General features: G+C 52.9%; 1 protein-coding gene across 1 annotated transcript in view; it reads left to right on the forward strand.

Annotated features, from left to right (window-relative positions):
* The window catches only part of LOC110504940 (receptor-type tyrosine-protein phosphatase-like N), a 233,826-nt gene that overhangs the window by 159,801 nt on the left and 50,979 nt on the right, over positions 1 to 23,046 (forward strand). The window contains exon 6 of the mRNA XM_036965260.2: positions 22,526 to 22,657. Within this exon, the coding sequence (XP_036821155.2) occupies positions 22,526 to 22,657 (132 nt within the window). The remainder of the gene's footprint in view (positions 1 to 22,525; positions 22,658 to 23,046) is intronic.

Raw genomic sequence — 23,046 nt, forward strand, 5'->3', positions numbered from 1 at the left:
GGGTGAAAGAGTCCCTTTGTCTTGGGCGAAAGAGTCCCTTTGTCTTTGGCGAAAGAGTCCCTTTGTCTTCGGTGAAAGAGTCCCTTTGTCTTGGACGAAAGAGTCCCTTTGTCTTGGGCGAAAGAGTCCCTTTTTCTTGGGTGGGAGATTCCCTTTGTCTTGGGCAAAAGAGTCCCTTTCTCTTGGGCGGGAGAGTCCCTTTGTCTTGTGCGAAAGAGTCCCTTTGTCTTGGGTGAAAGAGTCCCTTTGTCTTGGGCGAAAGAGTCCCTTTGTCTTTGGCGAAAGAGTCCCTTTGTCTTGGGCGAAAGAGTCCCTTTGTCTTGGGCGAAAGAGTCCCTTTGTCTTGGGCGGGAGAGTCCCTTTGTCTTGGGTGGGAGAGTCCCTTTGTCTTGGGTGAAAGAGTCCCTTTGTCTTGGGCGAAAGAGTCCCTTTGTCTTGGGTGGGAGAGTCCCTTTGTCTTGGGCGAAAGAGTCCCTTTGTCTTGGGCGGGAGAGTCCCTTTGTCTTGGGAGGGAAAGTCCCTTTTTCTTGGGCGGGAGAGTCCCTTTGTCTTGGGCGGGAGATTCCCTTTGTCTTGGGCGAAAGAGCCCCTATGTCTTGGGCGAAAGAGTCCCTTTGTCTTGGGCGAAAGAGTCCCTTTGTCTTGGGCGGGAGATTCCCTTTGTCTTGGGCGAAAGAGTCCCTTTGTCTTGGGTGAAAGAGTCCCTTTGTCTTGGACGAAAGAGTCCCTTTGTCTTGGGCGAAAGAGTCCCTTTGTCTTGGACGAAAGAGTCCCTTTGTCTTGGGCGAAAGAGTCCCTTTGTCTTGGGTGGGAGATTCCCTTTGTCTTGGGCAAAAGAGTCCCTTTCTCTTGGGCGGGAGAGTCCCTTTGTCTTGTGCGAAAGAGTCCCTTTGTCTTGGGTGAAAGAGTCCCTTTGTCTTGGGCGAAAGAGTCCCTTTGTCTTTGGCGAAAGAGTCCCTTTGTCTTGGGTGAAAGAGTCCCTTTGTCTTGGACGAAAGAGTCCCTTTGTCTTGGGCGAAAGAGTCCCTTTTTCTTGGGTGGGAGATTCCCTTTGCCTTTCGCACAAGACAAAGGGACTCTCCCGCCCAAGAGAAAGGGACTCTTTGTCTTGGGTGAAAGAGTCCCTTTGTCTTGGGCGAAAGAGTCCCTTTGTCTTTGGCGAAAGAGTCCCTTTGTCTTGGGCGAAAGAGTCCCTTTGTCTTGGGCGAAAGAGTCCCTTTGTCTTGGGCGGGAGAGTCCCTTTGTCTTGGGTGGGAGAGTCCCTTTGTCTTGGGTGAAAGAGTCCCTTTGTCTTGGGCGAAAGAGTCCCTTTGTCTTGGGTGGGAGAGTCCCTTTGTCTTGGGCGAAAGAGTCCCTTTGTCTTGGGCGGGAGAGTCCCTTTGTCTTGGGAGGGAAAGTCCCTTTTTCTTGGGCGGGAGAGTCCCTTTGTCTTGGGCGGGAGATTCCCGTTGTCTTGGGCGGGAGATTCCCTTTGTCTTGGGCGGGAGAGTCCCTTTGTCTTGGGCGGGAGATTCCCTTTGTCTTGGGCGGGAGATTCCCTTTGTCTTGGGCGGGAGAGTCCCTTTTCTTGGGCGGGAGATTCCCATTGTCTTGGGCGGGAGATTCCCTTTGTCTTGGGCGGGAGATTCCCTTTGTCTTGGGCGGGAGAGTCCCTTTGTCTTGGGCGGGAGATTCCCTTTGTCTTGAGCGGGAGAGTCCCTTTGTCTTGGGCGGGAGAGTCCCTTTGTCTTGGGGGGGAGATTCCCTTTGTCTTGGGCGGGAGATTCCCTTTGTCTTGGGCGGGAGATTCCCTATGTCTTGGGCGGGAGATTCCCTTTGTCTTGGGCGGGAGATTCCCTTTGTCTTGGGCGAAATAGTCCCTTTGTCTTGGGCGGGAGATTCCCTTTGTCTTGGGCGGGAGAGTCCCTTTGTCTTGGGAGGGAGATTCCCTTTGTCTTGGGCGGGAGAGTCCCTTTGTCTTGGGCGGGAGAGTCCCTTTGTCTTGGGTGAAAGAGTCCCTTTGTCTTGGGTGCAAGAGTCCCTTTGTCTTGTTCGGGAGATTCCCTTTGTCTTGGGCGGGAGATTCCCTTTGTTTTGGGCGGGAGAGTCCCTTTGTCTTGGGCGGGAGATTCCTGTTGTCTTGGGCGGGAGATTACCTTTGTCTTGGGTGAAAGAGTCCCTTTGTCTTGTTCGGGAGATTCCCTTTGTCTTGGGTGAAAGAGTCCCTTTGTCTTGGGTGAAAGAGTCCCTTTGTCTTGGGCGGGAGATTCCCTTTGTCTTGGGCGGGAGATTCCCTTTGTCTTGGGCGGGAGATTCCCTTTGTCTTGGGCGGGAGATTCCCTTTGTCTTGGGCGGGAGATTCCCTTTGTCTTTGGCGGGAGAGTCCCTTTGTCTTGGGCGGGAGATTCCCTTTGTCTTGGGCGGGAGATTCCCTTTGTCTTGGGCTGGAGATTCCATTTGTCTTGGGCGAAAGAGTCCCTTTGTCTTGGGCGGGAGATTCCCTTTGTCTTGGGCGGGAGAGTCCCTTTGTCTTGGGCGAAAGAGTCCCTTTGTCTTGGGCGAAAGGGTCCCTTTGTCTTGGACAAAAGAGTCCCTTTGTCTTGGGCGAAAGAGTCCCTTTGTCTTGGGCGGGAGATTCCCTTTGTCTTGGGCGAAAGAGTCCCTTTGTCTTGGGCGGGAGAGTCCCTTTGTCTTGGGCGAAAGAGTCCCTTTGTCTTGGGTGAAAGAGTCCCTTTGTCTTGGACGAAAGAGTCCCTTTGTCTTGGGCGAAAGAGTCCCTTTGTCTTGGGTGGGAGATTCCCTTTGTCTTGGGCAAAAGAGTCCCTTTCTCTTGGGCGGGAGAGTCCCTTTGTCTTGTGCGAAAGAGTCCCTTTGTCTTGGGTGAAAGAGTCCCTTTGTCTTGGGCGAAAGAGTCCCTTTGTCTTTGGCGAAAGAGTCCCTTTGTCTTCGGTGAAAGAGTCCCTTTGTCTTGGACGAAAGAGTCCCTTTGTCTTGGGCGAAAGAGTCCCTTTTTCTTGGGTGGGAGATTCCCTTTGTCTTGGGCAAAAGAGTCCCTTTCTCTTGGGCGGGAGAGTCCCTTTGTCTTGTGCGAAAGAGTCCCTTTGTCTTGGGTGAAAGAGTCCCTTTGTCTTGGGCGAAAGAGTCCCTTTGTCTTTGGCGAAAGAGTCCCTTTGTCTTGGGCGAAAGAGTCCCTTTGTCTTGGGCGAAAGAGTCCCTTTGTCTTGGGCGGGAGAGTCCCTTTGTCTTGGGTGGGAGAGTCCCTTTGTCTTGGGTGAAAGAGTCCCTTTGTCTTGGGCGAAAGAGTCCCTTTGTCTTGGGTGGGAGAGTCCCTTTGTCTTGGGCGAAAGAGTCCCTTTGTCTTGGGCGGGAGAGTCCCTTTGTCTTGGGAGGGAAAGTCCCTTTTTCTTGGGCGGGAGAGTCCCTTTGTCTTGGGCGGGAGATTCCCTTTGTCTTGGGCGAAAGAGCCCCTATGTCTTGGGCGAAAGAGTCCCTTTGTCTTGGGCGAAAGAGTCCCTTTGTCTTGGGCGGGAGATTCCCTTTGTCTTGGGCGGGAGATTCCCTTTGTCTTGGGCGGGAGATTCCCTTTGTCTTGGGCGGGAGATTCCCTTTGTCTTGGGCGGGAGATTCCCTTTGTCTTTGGCGGGAGAGTCCCTTTGTCTTGGGCGGGAGATTCCCTTTGTCTTGGGCGGGAGATTCCCTTTGTCTTGGGCGGGAGATTCCATTTGTCTTGGGCGAAAGAGTCCCTTTGTCTTGGGCGGGAGATTCCCTTTGTCTTGGGCGGGAGAGTCCCTTTGTCTTGGGCGAAAGAGTCCCTTTGTCTTGGGCGAAAGGGTCCCTTTGTCTTGGACAAAAGAGTCCCTTTGTCTTGGGCGAAAGAGTCCCTTTGTCTTGGGCGGGAGATTCCCTTTGTCTTGGGCGAAAGAGTCCCTTTGTCTTGGGTGGGAGAGTCCCTTTGTCTTGGGTGAAAGAGTCCCTTTGTCTTGGGCGAAAGAGTCCCTTTGTCTTGGGTGGGAGAGTCCCTTTGTCTTGGGCGAAAGAGTCCCTTTGTCTTGGGCGGGAGAGTCCCTTTGTCTTGGGACGGAAAGTCCCTTTTTCTTGGGCGGGAGAGTCCCTTTGTCTTGGGCGGGAGATTCCCGTTGTCTTGGGCGGGAGATTCCCTTTGTCTTGGGCGGGAGATTCCCTTTGTCTTTGGCGGGAGAGTCCCTTTGTCTTGGGCGGGAGATTCCCTTTGTCTTGGGCGGGAGATTCCCTTTGTCTTGGGCGGGAGATTCCATTTGTCTTGGGCGAAAGAGTCCCTTTGTCTTGGGCGGGAGATTCCCTTTGTCTTGGGCGGGAGAGTCCCTTTGTCTTGGGCGAAAGAGTCCCTTTGTCTTGGGCGAAAGGGTCCCTTTGTCTTGGACAAAAGAGTCCCTTTGTCTTGGGCGAAAGAGTCCCTTTGTCTTGGGCGGGAGATTCCCTTTTTCTTGGGCGGGAGAGTCCCTTTGTCTTGGGCGGGAGATTCCCTTTGTCTTGGGCGGGAGATTCCCTTTGTCTTGGGCGGGAGATTCCCTTTGTCTTTGGCGGGAGAGTCCCTTTGTCTTGGGCGGGAGATTCCCTTTGTCTTGGGCGGGAGATTCCCTTTGTCTTGGGCGGGAGATTCCATTTGTCTTGGGCGAAAGAGTCCCTTTGTCTTGGGCGGGAGATTCCCTTTGTCTTGGGCGGGAGAGTCCCTTTGTCTTGGGCGAAAGAGTCCCTTTGTCTTGGGCGAAAGGGTCCCTTTGTCTTGGACAAAAGAGTCCCTTTGTCTTGGGCGAAAGAGTTCCTTTGTCTTGGGCGGGAGATTCCCTTTGTCTTGGGCGAAAGAGTCCCTTTGTCTTGGGCGGGAGAGTCCCTTTGTCTTGGGCGAAAGAGTCCCTTTGTCTTGGGTGAAAGAGTCCCTTTGTCTTGGACGAAAGAGTCCCTTTGTCTTGGGCGAAAGAGTCCCTTTGTCTTGGGTGGGAGATTCCCTTTGTCTTGGGCAAAAGAGTCCCTTTCTCTTGGGCGGGAGAGTCCCTTTGTCTTGTGCGAAAGAGTCCCTTTGTCTTGGGTGAAAGAGTCCCTTTGTCTTGGGCGAAAGAGTCCCTTTGTCTTTGGCGAAAGAGTCCCTTTGTCTTCGGTGAAAGAGTCCCTTTGTCTTGGACGAAAGAGTCCCTTTGTCTTGGGCGAATGAGTCCCTTTTTCTTGGGTGGGAGATTCCCTTTGTCTTGGGCAAAAGAGTCCCTTTCTCTTGGGCGGGAGAGTCCCTTTGTCTTGTGCGAAAGAGTCCCTTTGTCTTGGGTGAAAGAGTCCCTTTGTCTTGGGCGAAAGAGTCCCTTTGTCTTTGGCGAAAGAGTCCCTTTGTCTTGGGCGAAAGAGTCCCTTTGTCTTGGGCGAAAGAGTCCCTTTGTCTTGGGCGGGAGAGTCCCTTTGTCTTGGGTGGGAGAGTCCCTTTGTCTTGGGTGAAAGAGTCCCTTTGTCTTGGGCGAAAGAGTCCCTTTGTCTTGGGTGGGAGAGTCCCTTTGTCTTGGGCGAAAGAGTCCCTTTGTCTTGGGCGGGAGAGTCCCTTTGTCTTGGGAGGGAAAGTCCCTTTTTCTTGGGCGGGAGAGTCCCTTTGTCTTGGGCGAAAGAGCCCCTATGTCTTGGGCGAAAGAGTCCCTTTGTCTTGGGCGAAAGAGTCCCTTTGTCTTGGGCGGGAGATTCCCTTTGTCTTGTGCGAAAGAGTCCCTTTGTCTTGGGTGAAAGAGTCCCTTTGTCTTGGACGAAAGAGTCCCTTTGTCTTGGGCGAAAGAGTCCCTTTGTCTTGGACGAAAGAGTCCCTTTGTCTTGGGCGAAAGAGTCCCTTTGTCTTGGGTGGGAGATTCCCTTTGTCTTGGGCAAAAGAGTCCCTTTCTCTTGGGCGGGAGAGTCCCTTTGTCTTGTGCGAAAGAGTCCCTTTGTCTTGGGTGAAAGAGTCCCTTTGTCTTGGGCGAAAGAGTCCCTTTGTCTTTGGCGAAAGAGTCCCTTTGTCTTGGGTGAAAGAGTCCCTTTGTCTTGGACGAAAGAGTTCCTTTGTCTTGGGCAAAAGAGTCCCTTTTTCTTGGGTGGGAGATTCCCTTTGCCTTGGGCAAAAGAGTCCCTTTCTCTTGGGCGGGAGAGTCCCTTTGTCTTGTGCGAAAGAGTCCCTTTGTCTTGGGTGAAAGAGTCCCTTTGTCTTGGGCGAAAGAGTCCCTTTGTCTTTGGCGAAAGAGTCCCTTTGTCTTGGGCGAAAGAGTCCCTTTGTCTTGGGCGAAAGAGTCCCTTTGTCTTGGGCGGGAGAGTCCCTTTGTCTTGGGTGGGAGAGTCCCTTTGTCTTGGGTGAAAGAGTCCCTTTGTCTTGGGCGAAAGAGTCCCTTTGTCTTGGGTGGGAGAGTCCCTTTGTCTTGGGCGAAAGAGTCCCTTTGTCTTGGGCGGGAGAGTCCCTTTGTCTTGGGAGGGAAAGTCCCTTTTTCTTGGGCGGGAGAGTCCCTTTGTCTTGGGCGGGAGATTCCCGTTGTCTTGGGCGGGAGATTCCCTTTGTCTTGGGCGGGAGAGTCCCTTTGTCTTGGGCGGGAGATTCCCTTTGTCTTGGGCGGGAGATTCCCTTTGTCTTGGGCGGGAGAGTCCCTTTTCTTGGGCGGGAGATTCCCATTGTCTTGGGCGGGAGATTCCCTTTGTCTTGGGCGGGAGATTCCCTTTGTCTTGGGCGGGAGAGTCCCTTTGTCTTGGGCGGGAGATTCCCTTTGTCTTGAGCGGGAGAGTCCCTTTGTCTTGGGCGGGAGAGTCCCTTTGTCTTGGGGGGGAGATTCCCTTTGTCTTGGGCGGGAGATTCCCTTTGTCTTGGGCGGGAGATTCCCTTTGTCTTGGGCGGGAGATTCCCTTTGTCTTGGGCGGGAGATTCCCTTTGTCTTGGGCGAAATAGTCCCTTTGTCTTGGGCGGGAGATTCCCTTTGTCTTGGGCGGGAGAGTCCCTTTGTCTTGGGAGGGAGATTCCCTTTGTCTTGGGCGGGAGAGTCCCTTTGTCTTGGGCGGGAGAGTCCCTTTGTCTTGGGTGAAAGAGTCCCTTTGTCTTGGGTGCAAGAGTCCCTTTGTCTTGTTCGGGAGATTCCCTTTGTCTTGGGCGGGAGATTCCCTTTGTTTTGGGCGGGAGAGTCCCTTTGTCTTGGGCGGGAGATTCCTGTTGTCTTGGGCGGGAGATTACCTTTGTCTTGGGTGAAAGAGTCCCTTTGTCTTGTTCGGGAGATTCCCTTTGTCTTGGGTGAAAGAGTCCCTTTGTCTTGGGTGAAAGAGTCCCTTTGTCTTGGGCGGGAGATTCCCTTTGTCTTGGGCGGGAGATTCCCTTTGTCTTGGGCGGGAGATTCCCTTTGTCTTGGGCGGGAGATTCCCTTTGTCTTGGGCGGGAGATTCCCTTTGTCTTTGGCGGGAGAGTCCCTTTGTCTTGGGCGGGAGATTCCCTTTGTCTTGGGCGGGAGATTCCCTTTGTCTTGGGCGGGAGATTCCATTTGTCTTGGGCGAAAGAGTCCCTTTGTCTTGGGCGGGAGATTCCCTTTGTCTTGGGCGGGAGAGTCCCTTTGTCTTGGGCGAAAGAGTCCCTTTGTCTTGGGCGAAAGGGTCCCTTTGTCTTGGACAAAAGAGTCCCTTTGTCTTGGGCGAAAGAGTCCCTTTGTCTTGGGCGGGAGATTCCCTTTGTCTTGGGCGAAAGAGTCCCTTTGTCTTGGGCGGGAGAGTCCCTTTGTCTTGGGCGAAAGAGTCCCTTTGTCTTGGGTGAAAGAGTCCCTTTGTCTTGGACGAAAGAGTCCCTTTGTCTTGGGCGAAAGAGTCCCTTTGTCTTGGGTGGGAGATTCCCTTTGTCTTGGGCAAAAGAGTCCCTTTCTCTTGGGCGGGAGAGTCCCTTTGTCTTGTGCGAAAGAGTCCCTTTGTCTTGGGTGAAAGAGTCCCTTTGTCTTGGGCGAAAGAGTCCCTTTGTCTTTGGCGAAAGAGTCCCTTTGTCTTCGGTGAAAGAGTCCCTTTGTCTTGGACGAAAGTGTCCCTTTGTCTTGGGCGAAAGAGTCCCTTTTTCTTGGGTGGGAGATTCCCTTTGTCTTGGGCAAAAGAGTCCCTTTCTCTTGGGCGGGAGAGTCCCTTTGTCTTGTGCGAAAGAGTCCCTTTGTCTTGGGTGAAAGAGTCCCTTTGTCTTGGGCGAAAGAGTCCCTTTGTCTTTGGCGAAAGAGTCCCTTTGTCTTGGGCGAAAGAGTCCCTTTGTCTTGGGCGAAAGAGTCCCTTTGTCTTGGGCGGGAGAGTCCCTTTGTCTTGGGTGGGAGAGTCCCTTTGTCTTGGGTGAAAGAGTCCCTTTGTCTTGGGCGAAAGAGTCCCTTTGTCTTGGGTGGGAGAGTCCCTTTGTCTTGGGCGAAAGAGTCCCTTTGTCTTGGGCGGGAGAGTCCCTTTGTCTTGGGAGGGAAAGTCCCTTTTTCTTGGGCGGGAGAGTCCCTTTGTCTTGGGCGGGAGATTCCCGTTGTCTTGGGCGGGAGATTCCCTTTGTCTTGGGCGGGAGAGTCCCTTTGTCTTGGGCGGGAGATTCCCTTTGTCTTGGGCGGGAGATTCCCTTTGTCTTGGGCGGGAGAGTCCCTTTTCTTGGGCGGGAGATTCCCATTGTCTTGGGCGGGAGATTCCCTTTGTCTTGGGCGGGAGATTCCCTTTGTCTTGGGCGGGAGAGTCCCTTTGTCTTGGGCGGGAGATTCCCTTTGTCTTGAGCGGGAGAGTCCCTTTGTCTTGGGCGGGAGAGTCCCTTTGTCTTGGGGGGGAGATTCCCTTTGTCTTGGGCGGGAGATTCCCTTTGTCTTGGGCGGGAGATTCCCTATGTCTTGGGCGGGAGATTCCCTTTGTCTTGGGCGGGAGATTCCCTTTGTCTTGGGCGAAATAGTCCCTTTGTCTTGGGCGGGAGATTCCCTTTGTCTTGGGCGGGAGAGTCCCTTTGTCTTGGGAGGGAGATTCCCTTTGTCTTGGGCGGGAGAGTCCCTTTGTCTTGGGCGGGAGAGTCCCTTTGTCTTGGGTGAAAGAGTCCCTTTGTCTTGGGTGCAAGAGTCCCTTTGTCTTGTTCGGGAGATTCCCTTTGTCTTGGGCGGGAGATTCCCTTTGTTTTGGGCGGGAGAGTCCCTTTGTCTTGGGCGGGAGATTCCTGTTGTCTTGGGCGGGAGATTACCTTTGTCTTGGGTGAAAGAGTCCCTTTGTCTTGTTCGGGAGATTCCCTTTGTCTTGGGTGAAAGAGTCCCTTTGTCTTGGGTGAAAGAGTCCCTTTGTCTTGGGCGGGAGATTCCCTTTGTCTTGGGCGGGAGATTCCCTTTGTCTTGGGCGGGAGATTCCCTTTGTCTTGGGCGGGAGATTCCCTTTGTCTTGGGCGGGAGATTCCCTTTGTCTTTGGCGGGAGAGTCCCTTTGTCTTGGGCGGGAGAATCCCTTTGTCTTGGGCGGGAGATTCCATTTGTCTTGGGCGGGAGATTCCATTTGTCTCGGGCGAAAGAGTCCCTTTGTCTTGGGCGGGAGATTCCCTTTGTCTTGGGCGGGAGAGTCCCTTTGTCTTGGGCGAAAGAGTCCCTTTGTCTTGGGCGAAAGGGTCCCTTTGTCTTGGACAAAAGAGTCCCTTTGTCTTGGGCGAAAGAGTCCCTTTGTCTTGGGCGGGAGATTCCCTTTGTCTTGGGCGAAAGAGTCCCTTTGTCTTGGGCGGGAGAGTCCCTTTGTCTTGGGCGAAAGAGTCCCTTTGTCTTGGGTGAAAGAGTCCCTTTGTCTTGGACGAAAGAGTCCCTTTGTCTTGGGCGAAAGAGTCCCTTTGTTTTGGGTGGGAGATTCCCTATGTCTTGGGCAAAAGAGTCCCTTTCTCTTGGGCGGGAGAGTCCCTTTGTCTTGTGCGAAAGAGTCCCTTTGTCTTGGGTGAAAGAGTCCCTTTGTCTTGGGCGAAAGAGTCCCTTTGTCTTTGGCGAAAGAGTCCCTTTGTCTTCGGTGAAAGAGTCCCTTTGTCTTGGACGAAAGAGTCCCTTTGTCTTGGGCGAAAGAGTCCCTTTTTCTTGGGTGGGAGATTCCCTTTGTCTTGGGCAAAAGAGTCCCTTTCTCTTGGGCGGGAGAGTCCCTTTGTCTTGTGCGAAAGAGTCCCTTTGTCTTGGGTGAAAGAGTCCCTTTGTCTTGGGCGAAAGAGTCCCTTTGTCTTTGGCGAAAGAGTCCCTTTGTCTTGGGCGAAAGAGTCCCTTTGTCTTGGGCGAAAGAGTCCCTTTGTCTTGGGCGGGAGAGTCCCTTTGTCTTGGGTGGGAGAGTCCCTTTGTCTTGGGTGAAAGAGTCCCTTTGTCTTGGGCGAAAGAGTCCCTTTGTCTTGGGTGGGAGAGTCCCTTTGTCTTGGGCGAAAGAGTCCCTTTGTCTTGGGCGGGAGAGTCCCTTTGTCTTGGGAGGGAAAGTCCCTTTTTCTTGGGCGGGAGAGTCCCTTTGTCTTGGGCGGGAGATTCCCTTTGTCTTGGGCGAAAGAGCCCCTATGTCTTGGGCGAAAGAGTCCCTTTGTCTTGGGCGAAAGAGTCCCTTTGTCTTGGGCGGGAGATTCCCTTTGTCTTGGGCGGGAGATTCCCTTTGTCTTGGGCGGGAGATTCCCTTTGTCTTGGGCGGGAGATTCCCTTTGTCTTGGGCGGGAGATTCCCTTTGTCTTTGGCGGGAGAGTCCCTTTGTCTTGGGCGGGAGATTCCCTTTGTCTTGGGCGGGAGATTCCCTTTGTCTTGGGCGGGAGATTCCATTTGTCTTGGGCGAAAGAGTCCCTTTGTCTTGGGCGGGAGATTCCCTTTGTCTTGGGCGGGAGAGTCCCTTTGTCTTGGGCGAAAGAGTCCCTTTGTCTTGGGCGAAAGGGTCCCTTTGTCTTGGACAAAAGAGTCCCTTTGTCTTGGGCGAAAGAGTCCCTTTGTCTTGGGCGGGAGATTCCCTTTGTCTTGGGCGAAAGAGTCCCTTTGTCTTGGGTGGGAGAGTCCCTTTGTCTTGGGTGAAAGAGTCCCTTTGTCTTGGGCGAAAGAGTCCCTTTGTCTTGGGTGGGAGAGTCCCTTTGTCTTGGGCGAAAGAGTCCCTTTGTCTTGGGCGGGAGAGTCCCTTTGTCTTGGGACGGAAAGTCCCTTTTTCTTGGGCGGGAGAGTCCCTTTGTCTTGGGCGGGAGATTCCCGTTGTCTTGGGCGGGAGATTCCCTTTGTCTTGGGCGGGAGAGTCCCTTTGTCTTGGGCGGGAGATTCCCTTTGTCTTGGGCGGGAGATTCCCTTTGTCTTGGGCGGGAGAGTCCCTTTTCTTGGGCGGGAGATTCCCATTGTCTTGGGCGGGAGATTCCCTTTGTCTTGGGCGGGAGATTCCCTTTGTCTTGGGCGGGAGAGTCCCTTTGTCTTGGGCGGGAGATTCCCTTTGTCTTGGGCGAAAGAGCCCCTATGTCTTGGGCGAAAGAGTCCCTTTGTCTTGGGCGAAAGAGTCCCTTTGTCTTGGGCGGGAGATTCCCTTTGTCTTGGGCGAAAGAGTCCCTTTGTCTTGGGTGAAAGAGTCCCTTTGTCTTGGACGAAAGAGTCCCTTTGTCTTGGGCGAAAGAGTCCCTTTGTCTTGGACGAAAGAGTCCCTTTGTCTTGGGCGAAAGAGTCCCTTTGTCTTGGGTGGGAGATTCCCTTTGTCTTGGGCAAAAGAGTCCCTTTCTCTTGGGCGGGAGAGTCCCTTTGTCTTGTGCGAAAGAGTCCCTTTGTCTTGGGTGAAAGAGTCCCTTTGTCTTGGGCGAAAGAGTCCCTTTGTCTTTGGCGAAAGAGTCCCTTTGTCTTGGGTGAAAGAGTCCCTTTGTCTTGGGCGAAAGAGTCCCTTTGTCTTTGGTGAAAGAGTCCCTTTGTCTTGGGTGAAAGAGTCCCTTTGTCTTGGATGAAAGAGTCCCTTTGTCTTGGGCGAAAGTGTCCCTTTTTCTTGGGTGGGAGATTCCCTTTGCCTTGGGCAAAAGAGTCCCTTTCTCTTGGGGCGGGAGAGTCCCTTTGTCTTGTGCGAAAGAGTCCCTTTGTCTTGGGTGAAAGAGTCCCTTTGTCTTGGGCGAAAGAGTCCCTTTGTCTTTGGCGAAAGAGTCCCTTTGTCTTGGGCGAAAGAGTCCCTTTGTCTTGGGCGAAAGAGTCCCTTTGTCTTGGGCGGGAGAGTCCCTTTGTCTTGGGTGGGAGAGTCCCTTTGTCTTGGGTGAAAGAGTCCCTTTGTCTTGGGCGAAAGAGTCCCTTTGTCTTGGGTGGGAGAGTCCCTTTGTCTTGGGCGAAAGAGTCCCTTTGTCTTGGGCGGGAGAGTCCCTTTGTCTTGGGAGGGAAAGTCCCTTTTTCTTGGGCGGGAGAGTCCCTTTGTCTTGGGCGGGAGATTCCCGTTGTCTTGGGCGGGAGATTCCCTTTGTCTTGGGCGGGAGAGTCCCTTTGTCTTGGGCGGGAGATTCCCTTTGTCTTGGGCGGGAGATTCCCTTTGTCTTGGGCGGGAGAGTCCCTTTTCTTGGGCGGGAGATTCCCATTGTCTTGGGCGGGAGATTCCCTTTATCTTGGGCGGGAGATTCCCTTTGTCTTGGGCGGGAGAGTCCCTTTGTCTTGGGCGGGAGATTCCCTTTGTCTTGAGCGGGAGAGTCCCTTTGTCTTGGGCGGGAGAGTCCCTTTGTCTTGGGGGGGAGATTCCCTTTGTCTTGGGCGGGAGATTCCCTTTGTCTTGGGCGGGAGATTCCCTATGTCTTGGGCGGGAGATTCCCTTTGTCTTGGGCGGGAGATTCCCTTTGTCTTGGGCGAAATAGTCCCTTTGTCTTGGGCGGGAGATTCCCTTTGTCTTGGGCGGGAGAGTCCCTTTGTCTTGGGAGGGAGATTCCCTTTGTCTTGGGCGGGAGAGTCCCTTTGTCTTGGGCGGGAGAGTCCCTTTGTCTTGGGTGAAAGAGTCCCTTTGTCTTGGGTGCAAGAGTCCCTTTGTCTTGTTCGGGAGATTCCCTTTGTCTTGGGCGGGAGATTCCCTTTGTTTTGGGCGGGAGAGTCCCTTTGTCTTGGGCGGGAGATTCCTGTTGTCTTGGGCGGGAGATTACCTTTGTCTTGGGTGAAAGAGTCCCTTTGTCTTGTTCGGGAGATTCCCTTTGTCTTGGGTGAAAGAGTCCCTTTGTCTTGGGTGAAAGAGTCCCTTTGTCTTGGGCGGGAGATTCCCTTTGTCTTGGGCGGGAGATTCCCTTTGTCTTGGGCGGGAGATTCCCTTTGTCTTGGGCGGGAGATTCCCTTTGTCTTGGGCGGGAGATTCCCTTTGTCTTTGGCGGGAGAGTCCCTTTGTCTTGGGCGGGAGATTCCCTTTGTCTTGGGCGGGAGATTCCCTTTGTCTTGGGCGGGAGATTCCATTTGTCTTGGGCGAAAGAGTCCCTTTGTCTTGGGCGGGAGATTCCCTTTGTCTTGGGCGGGAGAGTCCCTTTGTCTTGGGCGAAAGAGTCCCTTTGTCTTGGGCGAAAGGGTCCCTTTGTCTTGGACAAAAGAGTCCCTTTGTCTTGGGCGAAAGAGTCCCTTTGTCTTGGGCGGGAGATTCCCTTTGTCTTGGGCGAAAGAGTCCCTTTGTCTTGGGCGGGAGAGTCCCTTTGTCTTGGGCGAAAGAGTCCCTTTGTCTTGGGTGAAAGAGTCCCTTTGTCTTGGACGAAAGAGTCCCTTTGTCTTGGGCGAAAGAGTCCCTTTGTCTTGGGTGGGAGATTCCCTTTGTCTTGGGCAAAAGAGTCCCTTTCTCTTGGGCGGGAGAGTCCCTTTGTCTTGTGCGAAAGAGTCCCTTTGTCTTGGGTGAAAGAGTCCCTTTGTCTTGGGCGAAAGAGTCCCTTTGTCTTTGGCGAAAGAGTCCCTTTGTCTTCGGTGAAAGAGTCCCTTTGTCTTGGACGAAAGAGTCCCTTTGTCTTGGGCGAAAGAGTCCCTTTTTCTTGGGTGGGAGATTCCCTTTGTCTTGGGCAAAAGAGTCCCTTTCTCTTGGGCGGGAGAGTCCCTTTGTCTTGTGCGAAAGAGTCCCTTTGTCTTGGGTGAAAGAGTCCCTTTGTCTTGGGCGAAAGAGTCCCTTTGTCTTGGGCGGGAGAGTCCCTTTGTCTTGGGTGGGAGAGTCCCTTTGTCTTGGGTGAAAGAGTCCCTTTGTCTTGGGCGAAAGAGTCCCTTTGTCTTGGGTGGGAGAGTCCCTTTGTCTTGGGCGAAAGAGTCCCTTTGTCTTGGGCGGGAGAGTCCCTTTGTCTTGGGAGGGAAAGTCCCTTTTTCTTGGGCGGGAGAGTCCCTTTGTCTTGGGCGGGAGATTCCCTTTGTCTTGGGCGAAAGAGCCCCTATGTCTTGGGCGAAAGAGTCCCTTTGTCTTGGGCGAAAGAGTCCCTTTGTCTTGGGCGGGAGATTCCCTTTGTCTTGGGCGGGAGATTCCCTTTGTCTTGGGCGGGAGATTCCCTTTGTCTTGGGCGGGAGATTCCCTTTGTCTTGGGCGGGAGATTCCCTTTGTCTTTGGCGGGAGAGTCCCTTGGTCTTGGGCGGGAGATTCCCTTTGTCTTGGGCGGGAGATTCCCTTTGTCTTGGGCGGGAGATTCCATTTGTCTTGGGCGAAAGAGTCCCTTTGTCTTGGGCGGGAGATTCCCTTTGTCTTGGGCGGGAGAGTCCCTTTGTCTTGGGCGAAAGAGTCCCTTTGTCTTGGGCGAAAGGGTCCCTTTGTCTTGGACAAAAGAGTCCCTTTGTCTTGGGCGAAAGAGTCCCTTTGTCTTGGGCGGGAGATTCCCTTTGTCTTGGGCGAAAGAGTCCCTTTGTCTTGGGTGGGAGAGTCCCTTTGTCTTGGGTGAAAGAGTCCCTTTGTCTTGGGCGAAAGAGTCCCTTTGTCTTGGGTGGGAGAGTCCCTTTGTCTTGGGCGAAAGAGTCCCTTTGTCTTGGGCGGGAGAGTCCCTTTGTCTTGGGACGGAAAGTCCCTTTTTCTTGGGCGGGAGAGTCCCTTTGTCTTGGGCGGGAGATTCCCGTTGTCTTGGGCGGGAGATTCCCTTTGTCTTGGGCGGGAGAGTCCCTTTGTCTTGGGCGGGAGATTCCCTTTGTCTTGGGCGGGAGATTCCCTTTGTCTTGGGCGGGAGATTCCCTTTGTCTTGGGCGGGAGATTCCCTTTGTCTTTGGCGGGAGAGTCCCTTGGTCTTGGGCGGGAGATTCCCTTTGTCTTGGGCGGGAGATTCCCTTTGTCTTGGGCGGGAGATTCCATTTGTCTTGGGCGAAAGAGTCCCTTTGTCTTGGGCGGGAGATTCCCTTTGTCTTGGGCGGGAGAGTCCCTTTGTCTTGGGCGAAAGAGTCCCTTTGTCTTGGGCGAAAGGGTCCCTTTGTCTTGGACAAAAGAGTCCCTTTGTCTTGGGCGAAAGAGTCCCTTTGTCTTGGGCGGGAGATTCCCTTTGTCTTGGGCGAAAGAGTCCCTTTGTCTTGGGTGGGAGAGTCCCTTTGTCTTGGGTGAAAGAGTCCCTTTGTCTTGGGCGAAAGAGTCCCTTTGTCTTGGGTGGGAGAGTCCCTTTGTCTTGGGCGAAAGAGTCCCTTTGTCTTGGGCGGGAGAGTCCCTTTGTCTTGGGACGGAAAGTCCCTTTTTCTTGGGCGGGAGAGTCCCTTTGTCTTGGGCGGGAGATTCCCGTTGTCTTGGGCGGGAGATTCCCTTTGTCTTGGGCGGGAGAGTCCCTTTGTCTTGGGCGGGAGATTCCCTTTGTCTTGGGCGGGAGATTCCCTTTGTCTTGGGCGGGAGAGTCCCTTTTCTTGGGCGGGAGATTCCCATTGTCTTGGGCGGGAGATTCCCTTTGTCTTGGGCGGGAGATTCCCTTTGTCTTGGGCGGGAGAGTCCCTTTGTCTTGGGCGGGAGATTCCCTTTGTCTTGAGCGGGAGAGTCCCTTTGTCTTGGGCGGGAGAGTCCCTTTGTCTTGGGGGGGAGATTCCCTTTGTCTTGGGCGGGAGATTCCCTTTGTCTTGGGCGGGAGATTCCCTATGTCTTGGGCGGGAGATTCCCTTTGTCTTGGGCGGGAGATTCCATTTGTCTTGGGCGAAATAGTCCCTTTGTCTTGGGCGGGAGATTCCCTTTGTCTTGGGCGGGAGAGTCCCTTTGTCTTGGGAGGGAGATTCCCTTTGTCTTGGGCGGGAGAGTCCCTTTGTCTTGGGCGGGAGAGTCCCTTTGTCTTGGGTGAAAGAGTCCCTTTGTCTTGGGTGCAAGAGTCCCTTTGTCTTGTTCGGGAGATTCCCTTTGTCTTGGGCGGGAGATTCCCTTTGTTTTGGGCGGGAGAGTCCCTTTGTCTTGGGCGGGAGATTCCTGTTGTCTTGGGCGGGAGATTACCTTTGTCTTGGGTGAAAGAGTCCCTTTGTCTTGTTCGGGAGATTCCCTTTGTCTTGGGTGAAAGAGTCCCTTTGTCTTGGGTGAAAGAGTCCCTTTGTCTTGGGCGGGAGATTCCCTTTGTCTTGGGCGGGAGATTCCCTTTGTCTTGGGCGGGAGATTCCCTTTGTCTTGGGCGGGAGATTCCCTTTGTCTTGGGCGGGAGATTCCCTTTGTCTTTGGCGGGAGAGTCCCTTTGTCTTGGGCGGGAGATTCCCTTTGTCTTGGGCGGGAGATTCCCTTTGTCTTGGGCGGGAGATTCCATTTGTCTTGGGCGAAAGAGTCCCTTTGTCTTGGGCGGGAGATTCCCTTTGTCTTGGGCGGGAGAGTCCCTTTGTCTTGGGCGAAAGAGTCCCTTTGTCTTGGGCGAAAGGGTCCCTTTGTCTTGGACAAAATAGTCCCTTTGTCTTGGACGAAAGAGTCCCTTTGTCTTGGGCGGGAGATTCCCTTTGTCTTGGGCGAAAGAGTCCCTTTGTCTTGGGCGGGAGAGTCCCTTTGTCTTGGGCGAAAGAGTCCCTTTGTCTTGGATGAAAGAGTCCCTTTGTCTTGGACGAAAGAGTCCCTTTGTCTTGGGCGAAAGAGTCCCTTTGTCTTGGGTGGGAGATTCCCTTTGTCTTGGGCAAAAGAGTCCCTTTCTCTTGGGCGGGAGAGTCCCTTTGTCTTGTGCGAAAGAGTCCCTTTGTCTTGGGTGAAAGAGTCCCTTTGTCTTGGGCGAAAGAGTCCCTTTGTCTTTGGCGAAAGAGTCCCTTTGTCTTCGGTGAAAGAGTCCCTTTGTCTTGGACGAAAGAGTCCCTTTGTCTTGGGCGAAAGAGTCCCTTTGTCTTGGGCGAAAGAGTCCCTTTGTCTTTGGCGAAAGAGTCCCTTTGTCTTGGGCGAAAGAGTCCCTTTGTCTTGGGCGAAAGAGTCCCTTTGTCTTGGGCGGGAGAGTCCCTTTGTCTTGGGTGGGAGAGTCCCTTTGTCTTGGGTGAAAGAGTCCCTTTGTCTTGGGCGAAAGAGTCCCTTTGTCTTGGGTGGGAGAGTCCCTTTGTCTTGGGCGAAAGAGTCCCTTTGTCTTGGGCGGGAGAGTCCCTTTGTCTTGGGAGGGAAAGTCCCTTTTTCTTGGGCGGGAGAGTCCCTTTGTCTTGGGCGGGAGATTCCCTTTGTCTTGGGCGAAAGAGCCCCTATGTCTTGGGCGAAAGAGTCCCTTTGTCTTGGGCGAAAGAGTCCCTTTGTCTTGGGCGGGAGATTCCCTTTGTCTTGGGCGAAAGAGTCCCTTTGTCTTGGGTGAAAGAGTCCCTTTGTCTTGGACGAAAGAGTCCCTTTGTCTTGGGCGAAAGAGTCCCTTTGTCTTGGACGAAAGAGTCCCTTTGTCTTGGGCGAAAGAGTCCCTTTGTCTTGGGTGGGAGATTCCCTTTGTCTTGGGCAAAAGAGTCCCTTTCTCTTGGGCGGGAGAGTCCCTTTGTCTTGTGCGAAAGAGTCCCTTTGTCTTGGGTGAAAGAGTCCCTTTGTCTTGGGCGAAAGAGTCCCTTTGTCTTTGGCGAAAGAGTCCCTTTGTCTTGGGTGAAAGAGTCCCTTTGTCTTGGACGAAAGAGTCCCTTTGTCTTGGGCAAAAGAGTCCCTTTTTCTTGGGTGGGAGATTCCCTTTGTCTTGGGCAAAAGAGTCCCTTTCTCTTGGGCGGGAGAGTCCCTTTGTCTTGTGCGAAAGAGTCCCTTTGTCTTGGGTGAAAGAGTCCCTTTGTCTTGGGCGAAAGAGTCCCTTTGTCTTTGGCGAAAGAGTCCCTTTGTCTTGGGCGAAAGAGTCCCTTTGTCTTGGGCGAAAGAGTCCCTTTGTCTTGGGCGGGAGAGTCCCTTTGTCTTGGGTGGGAGAGTCCCTTTGTCTTGGGTGAAAGAGTCCCTTTGTCTTGGGCGAAAGAGTCCCTTTGTCTTGGGCGGGAGAGTCCCTTTGTCTTGGGAGGGAAAGTCCCTTTTTCTTGGGCGGGAGAGTCCCTTTGTCTTGGGCGGGAGATTCCCGTTGTCTTGGGCGGGAGATTCCCTTTGTCTTGGGCGGGAGAGTCCCTTTGTCTTGGGCGGGAGATTCCCTTTGTCTTGGGCGGGAGATTCCCTTTGTCTTGGGCGGGAGATTCCCTTTGTCTTGGGCGGGAGAGTCCCTTTGTCTTGGGCGGGAGATTCCCTTTGTCTTGAGCGGGAGAGTCCCTTTGTCTTGGGCGGGAGAGTCCCTTTGTCTTGGGGGGGAGATTCCCTTTGTCTTGGGCGGGAGATTCCCTTTGTCTTGGGCGGGAGATTCCCTATGTCTTGGGCGGGAGATTCCCTTTGTCTTGGGCGGGAGATTCCCTTTGTCTTGGGCGAAATAGTCCCTTTGTCTTGGGCGGGAGATTCCCTTTGTCTTGGGCGGGAGAGTCCCTTTGTCTTGGGAGGGAGATTCCCTTTGTCTTGGGCGGGAGAGTCCCTTTGTCTTGGGCGGGAGAGTCCCTTTGTCTTGGGTGAAAGAGTCCCTTTGTCTTGGGTGCAAGAGTCCCTTTGTCTTGTTCGGGAGATTCCCTTTGTCTTGGGCGGGAGATTCCCTTTGTTTTGGGCGGGAGAGTCCCTTTGTCTTGGGCGGGAGATTCCTGTTGTCTTGGGCGGGAGATTACCTTTGTCTTGGGTGAAAGAGTCCCTTTGTCTTGTTCGGGAGATTCCCTTTGTCTTGGGTGAAAGAGTCCCTTTGTCTTGGGTGAAAGAGTCCCTTTGTCTTGGGCGGGAGATTCCCTTTGTCTTGGGCGGGAGATTCCCTTTGTCTTGGGCGGGAGATTCCCTTTGTCTTGGGCGGGAGATTCCCTTTGTCTTGGGCGGGAGATTCCCTTTGTCTTTGGCGGGAGAGTCCCTTTGTCTTGGGCGGGAGATTCCCTTTGTCTTGGGCGGGAGATTCCCTTTGTCTTGGGCGGGAGATTCCATTTGTCTTGGGCGAAAGAGTCCCTTTGTCTTGGGCGGGAGATTCCCTTTGTCTTGGGCGGGAGAGTCCCTTTGTCTTGGGCGAAAGAGTCCCTTTGTCTTGGGCGAAAGGGTCCCTTTGTCTTGGACAAAAGAGTCCCTTTGTCTTGGGCGAAAGAGTCCCTTTGTCTTGGGCGGGAGATTCCCTTTGTCTTGGGCGAAAGAGTCCCTTTGTCTTGGGCGGGAGATTCCTGTTGTCTTGGGCGAAAGAGTCCCTTTGTCTTAGGTGAAAGAGTCCCTTTGTCTTGGACGAAAGAGTCCCTTTGTCTTGGGCGAAAGAGTCCCTTTGTCTTGGGTGGGAGATTCCCTTTGAGAGTCCCTTTGTCTTGGGCGGGAGATTCCCTTTGTCTTGGGCGAAAGAGCCCCTATGTCTTGGGCGAAAGAGTCCCTTTGTCTTGGGCGAAAGAGTCCCTTTGTCTTGGGCGGGAGATTCCCTTTGTCTTGGGCGAAAGAGTCCCTTTGTCTTGGGTGAAAGAGTCCCTTTGTCTTGGACGAAAGAGTCCCTTTGTCTTGGGCGAAAGAGTCCCTTTGTCTTGGACGAAAGAGTCCCTTTGTCTTGGGCGAAAGAGTCCCTTTGTCTTGGGTGGGAGATTCCCTTTGTCTTGGGCAAAAGAGTCCCTTTCTCTTGGGCGGGAGAGTCCCTTTGTCTTGTGCGAAAGAGTCCCTTTGTCTTGGGTGAAAGAGTCCCTTTGTCTTGGGCGAAAGAGTCCCTTTGTCTTTTGCGAAAGAGTCCCTTTGTCTTGGGCGAAAGAGTCCCTTTGTCTTGGGCGAAAGAGTCCCTTTGTCTTGGGCGGGAGAGTCCCTTTGTCTTGGGTGGGAGAGTCCCTTTGTCTTGGGTGAAAGAGTCCCTTTGTCTTGGGCGAAAGAGTCCCTTTGTCTTGGGTGGGAGAGTCCCTTTGTCTTGGGAGAAAGAGTCCCTTTGTCTTGGGCGGGAGAGTCCCTTTGTCTTGGGCGGGAAAGTCCCTTTGTCTTGGGCGGGAGAGTCCCTTTGTCTTGGGCGGGAGATTCCCTTTGTCTTGGGCGAAAGAGCCCCTATGTCTTGGGCGAAAGAGTCCCTTTGTCTTGGGCGAAAGAGTCCCTTTGTCTTGGGCGGGAGATTCCCTTTGTCTTGGGCGGGAGAGTCCCTTTGTCTTGGGCGGGAGAGTCCCTTTGTCTTGGGCGAAAGAGTCCCTTTGTCTTGGGCGGGAGATTCCCTTTGTCTTGGGCGGGAGTGTCCCTTTGTCTTGGGCGAAAGAGTCCCTTTGTCTTGGGCGAAAGAGTCCCTTTGTCTTGGGCGGGAGAGTCCCTTTGTCTTGGGTGGGAGAGTCCCTTTGTCTTGGGTGAAAGAGTCCCTTTGTCTTGGGCGAAAGAGTCCCTTTGTCTTGGGTGGGAGAGTCCCTTTGTCTTGGGAGAAAGAGTCCCTTTGTCTTGGGCGGGAGAGTCCCTTTGTCTTGGGCGGGAAAGTCCCTTTGTCTTGGGCGGGAGAGTCCCTTTGTCTTGGGCGGGAGATTCCCTTTGTCTTGGGCGAAAGAGCCCCTATGTCTTGGGCGAAAGAGTCCCTTTGTCTTGGGCGAAAGAGTCCCTTTGTCTTGGGCGGGAGATTCCCTTTGTCTTGGGCGGGAGAGTCCCTTTGTCTTGGGCGGGAGAGTCCCTTTGTCTTGGGCGAAAGAGTCCCTTTGTCTTGGGCGGGAGATTCCCTTTGTCTTGGGCGGGAGTGTCCCTTTGTCTTGGGCGGGAGATTCCCTTTGTCTTGGGCAGGAGAGTCCCTTTGTCTTGGGCGAAAGAGTCCCTTTGTCTTGGGCGAAAGAGTCCCTTTGTCTTGGGCGAAAGAGTCCCTTTGTCTTGGACGAAAGAGTCCCTTTGTCTTGGGCGAAAGAGTCCCTTTGTCTTGGGCGGGAGATTCCCTTTGTCTTGGGCGAAAGAGTCCCTTTGTCTTGGGCGGGAGAGTCCCTTTGTCTTGGGCGAAAGAGTCCCTTTGTCTTGGGTGAAAGAGTCCCTTTGTCTTGGACGAAAGAGTCCCTTTGTCTTGGGCGAAAGAGTCCCTTTGTCTTGGATGAAACAGTCCCTTTGTCTTGGGCGAAAGAGTCCCTTTGTCTTGGGCAGGAGAGTCCCTTTGTCTTGGGCGAAAGTGTCCCTTTGTCTTGGGCGAAAGAGTCCCTTTGTCTTTGGCGAAAGAGTCCCTTTGTCTTGGGCGAAAGAGTCCCTTTGTCTTGGGCGGGAGAGTCCCTTTGTCTTGCGTGGGAGAGTCCCTTTGTCTTGGGCGAAAGAGTCCCTTTGTCTTGGGCGAAAGAGTCCCTTTGTCTTGGGCGGGTGGTCTTGGGTGGGAGAGTCCCTTTGTCTTGGGCTGGTGGTCTTGGGTGGGTGGTCAGGGTGGTTGGTTGGTTGGTTGGGTGGTCAGGGTGTTTGGTTGGTTGGTCAGGATGGTTGGTTGGTTGGTTGGTTGGACGGGTGGGTGGTTGGTTGGGTGGTCAGAGTGGGTGTATAACGTAAACATCTAGTATTCCAAACGTTGCAAGTTTGAATCTCATCACGGATCATTTTAGCTAATTAGCAAATTTTGACCACTTACTACTTTTTTAGCTGTACGTAACAAGAATATAAACCCAACACGCAACAAGAATATAAACCCAACACGCAACAAGATTATAAACCCAACACGCAACAAGAATATAAACCCAACACGCAACAATAATATAAACCCAACACGCAACAAGATTATAAACCCAACACGCAACAAGATTATAAACCCAACACGCAACAATAATATAAACCCAACACGCAACAAGATTTGACTGAGTTATAGTTCATATGAGGAAATCAGTCAATTTCAATAAACTCATTAGGCCCTAATCTATGGATTTCACATGACTAGATATGGGTGCTGCCATGGGCCAATCACAATGGGTTTTTCCAGTAGCTAGCTACACCGCTACATGGTAAAACAGTAGGGTGTAGTTCCAGTAGTTAGCTACATGGTAAAACAGTAGTGTGTAGTTCCAGTAGTTAGCTACACCGCTACATGGTAAAACAGTAGTGTGTAGTTCCAGTAGTTAGCTACACCGCTACCTGGTAAAACAGTAGTGTGTAGTTCCAGTAGTTAGCTACACCGCTACATGGTAAAACAGTAGTGTGTAGTTCCAGTAGCTAGCTACACCGCTACATGGTAAAAAGTAATTAACTACTGAAAACACTGCCAAGATTTGAATTTAGTTCAACTACCACCAAACTACAACAAAATGTAACTAAATTACTAGTTGAACTATATGTAGTTCACTACTCTCCAATACTGACATAGTCTCCTGTCTGTGTAGAGTCTATCCTACAGCGTATGGTGGAGACCCTGGACAGGTATGGTATTGACCCTAGAGAGCTGACCCCCCAGCAGCTCTACAGACTGGCTGTGGTGCTGCAGCTGATGCAGGCTGAGGACAAGGACAACATAGGTACTTACTTACAACACATTACACATTACATGAGTCGTTAAATAAATGATACAGATTTCCTTATTTTTTTTGCCTCCCAGTCTGTCCTTTTTATTGAATTTCCAGCAACCTGGTCTCAGAGCATTTTGTATTATTCTGTGCGTAAGTCACTCCGTTTAGTATGATACGTTACGTTTAGTTTGGTATGTATTCATTTGTGGATGTCAATCGCACATTTCGTATAATTACAATTCATATTGTATGTAATGAATTTGCAAAATGTGCAATATGTTACGAATTTGGTAAATGTACAATATGTTATGAATTTACAAAATGCTACGAATTCTAGCTAGCTTGCTAACGTTAGCTAGGCTAGGGGTTCGGGTTAGGAGTTAGGGTTAAGGTTACAA

This window comes from Oncorhynchus mykiss, chromosome 3 (genome assembly GCF_057628025.1).
Source record: "Oncorhynchus mykiss isolate SJ-2025 chromosome 3, ASM5762802v1, whole genome shotgun sequence".
NCBI classification, from domain to species: domain Eukaryota; kingdom Metazoa; phylum Chordata; class Actinopteri; order Salmoniformes; family Salmonidae; genus Oncorhynchus; species Oncorhynchus mykiss.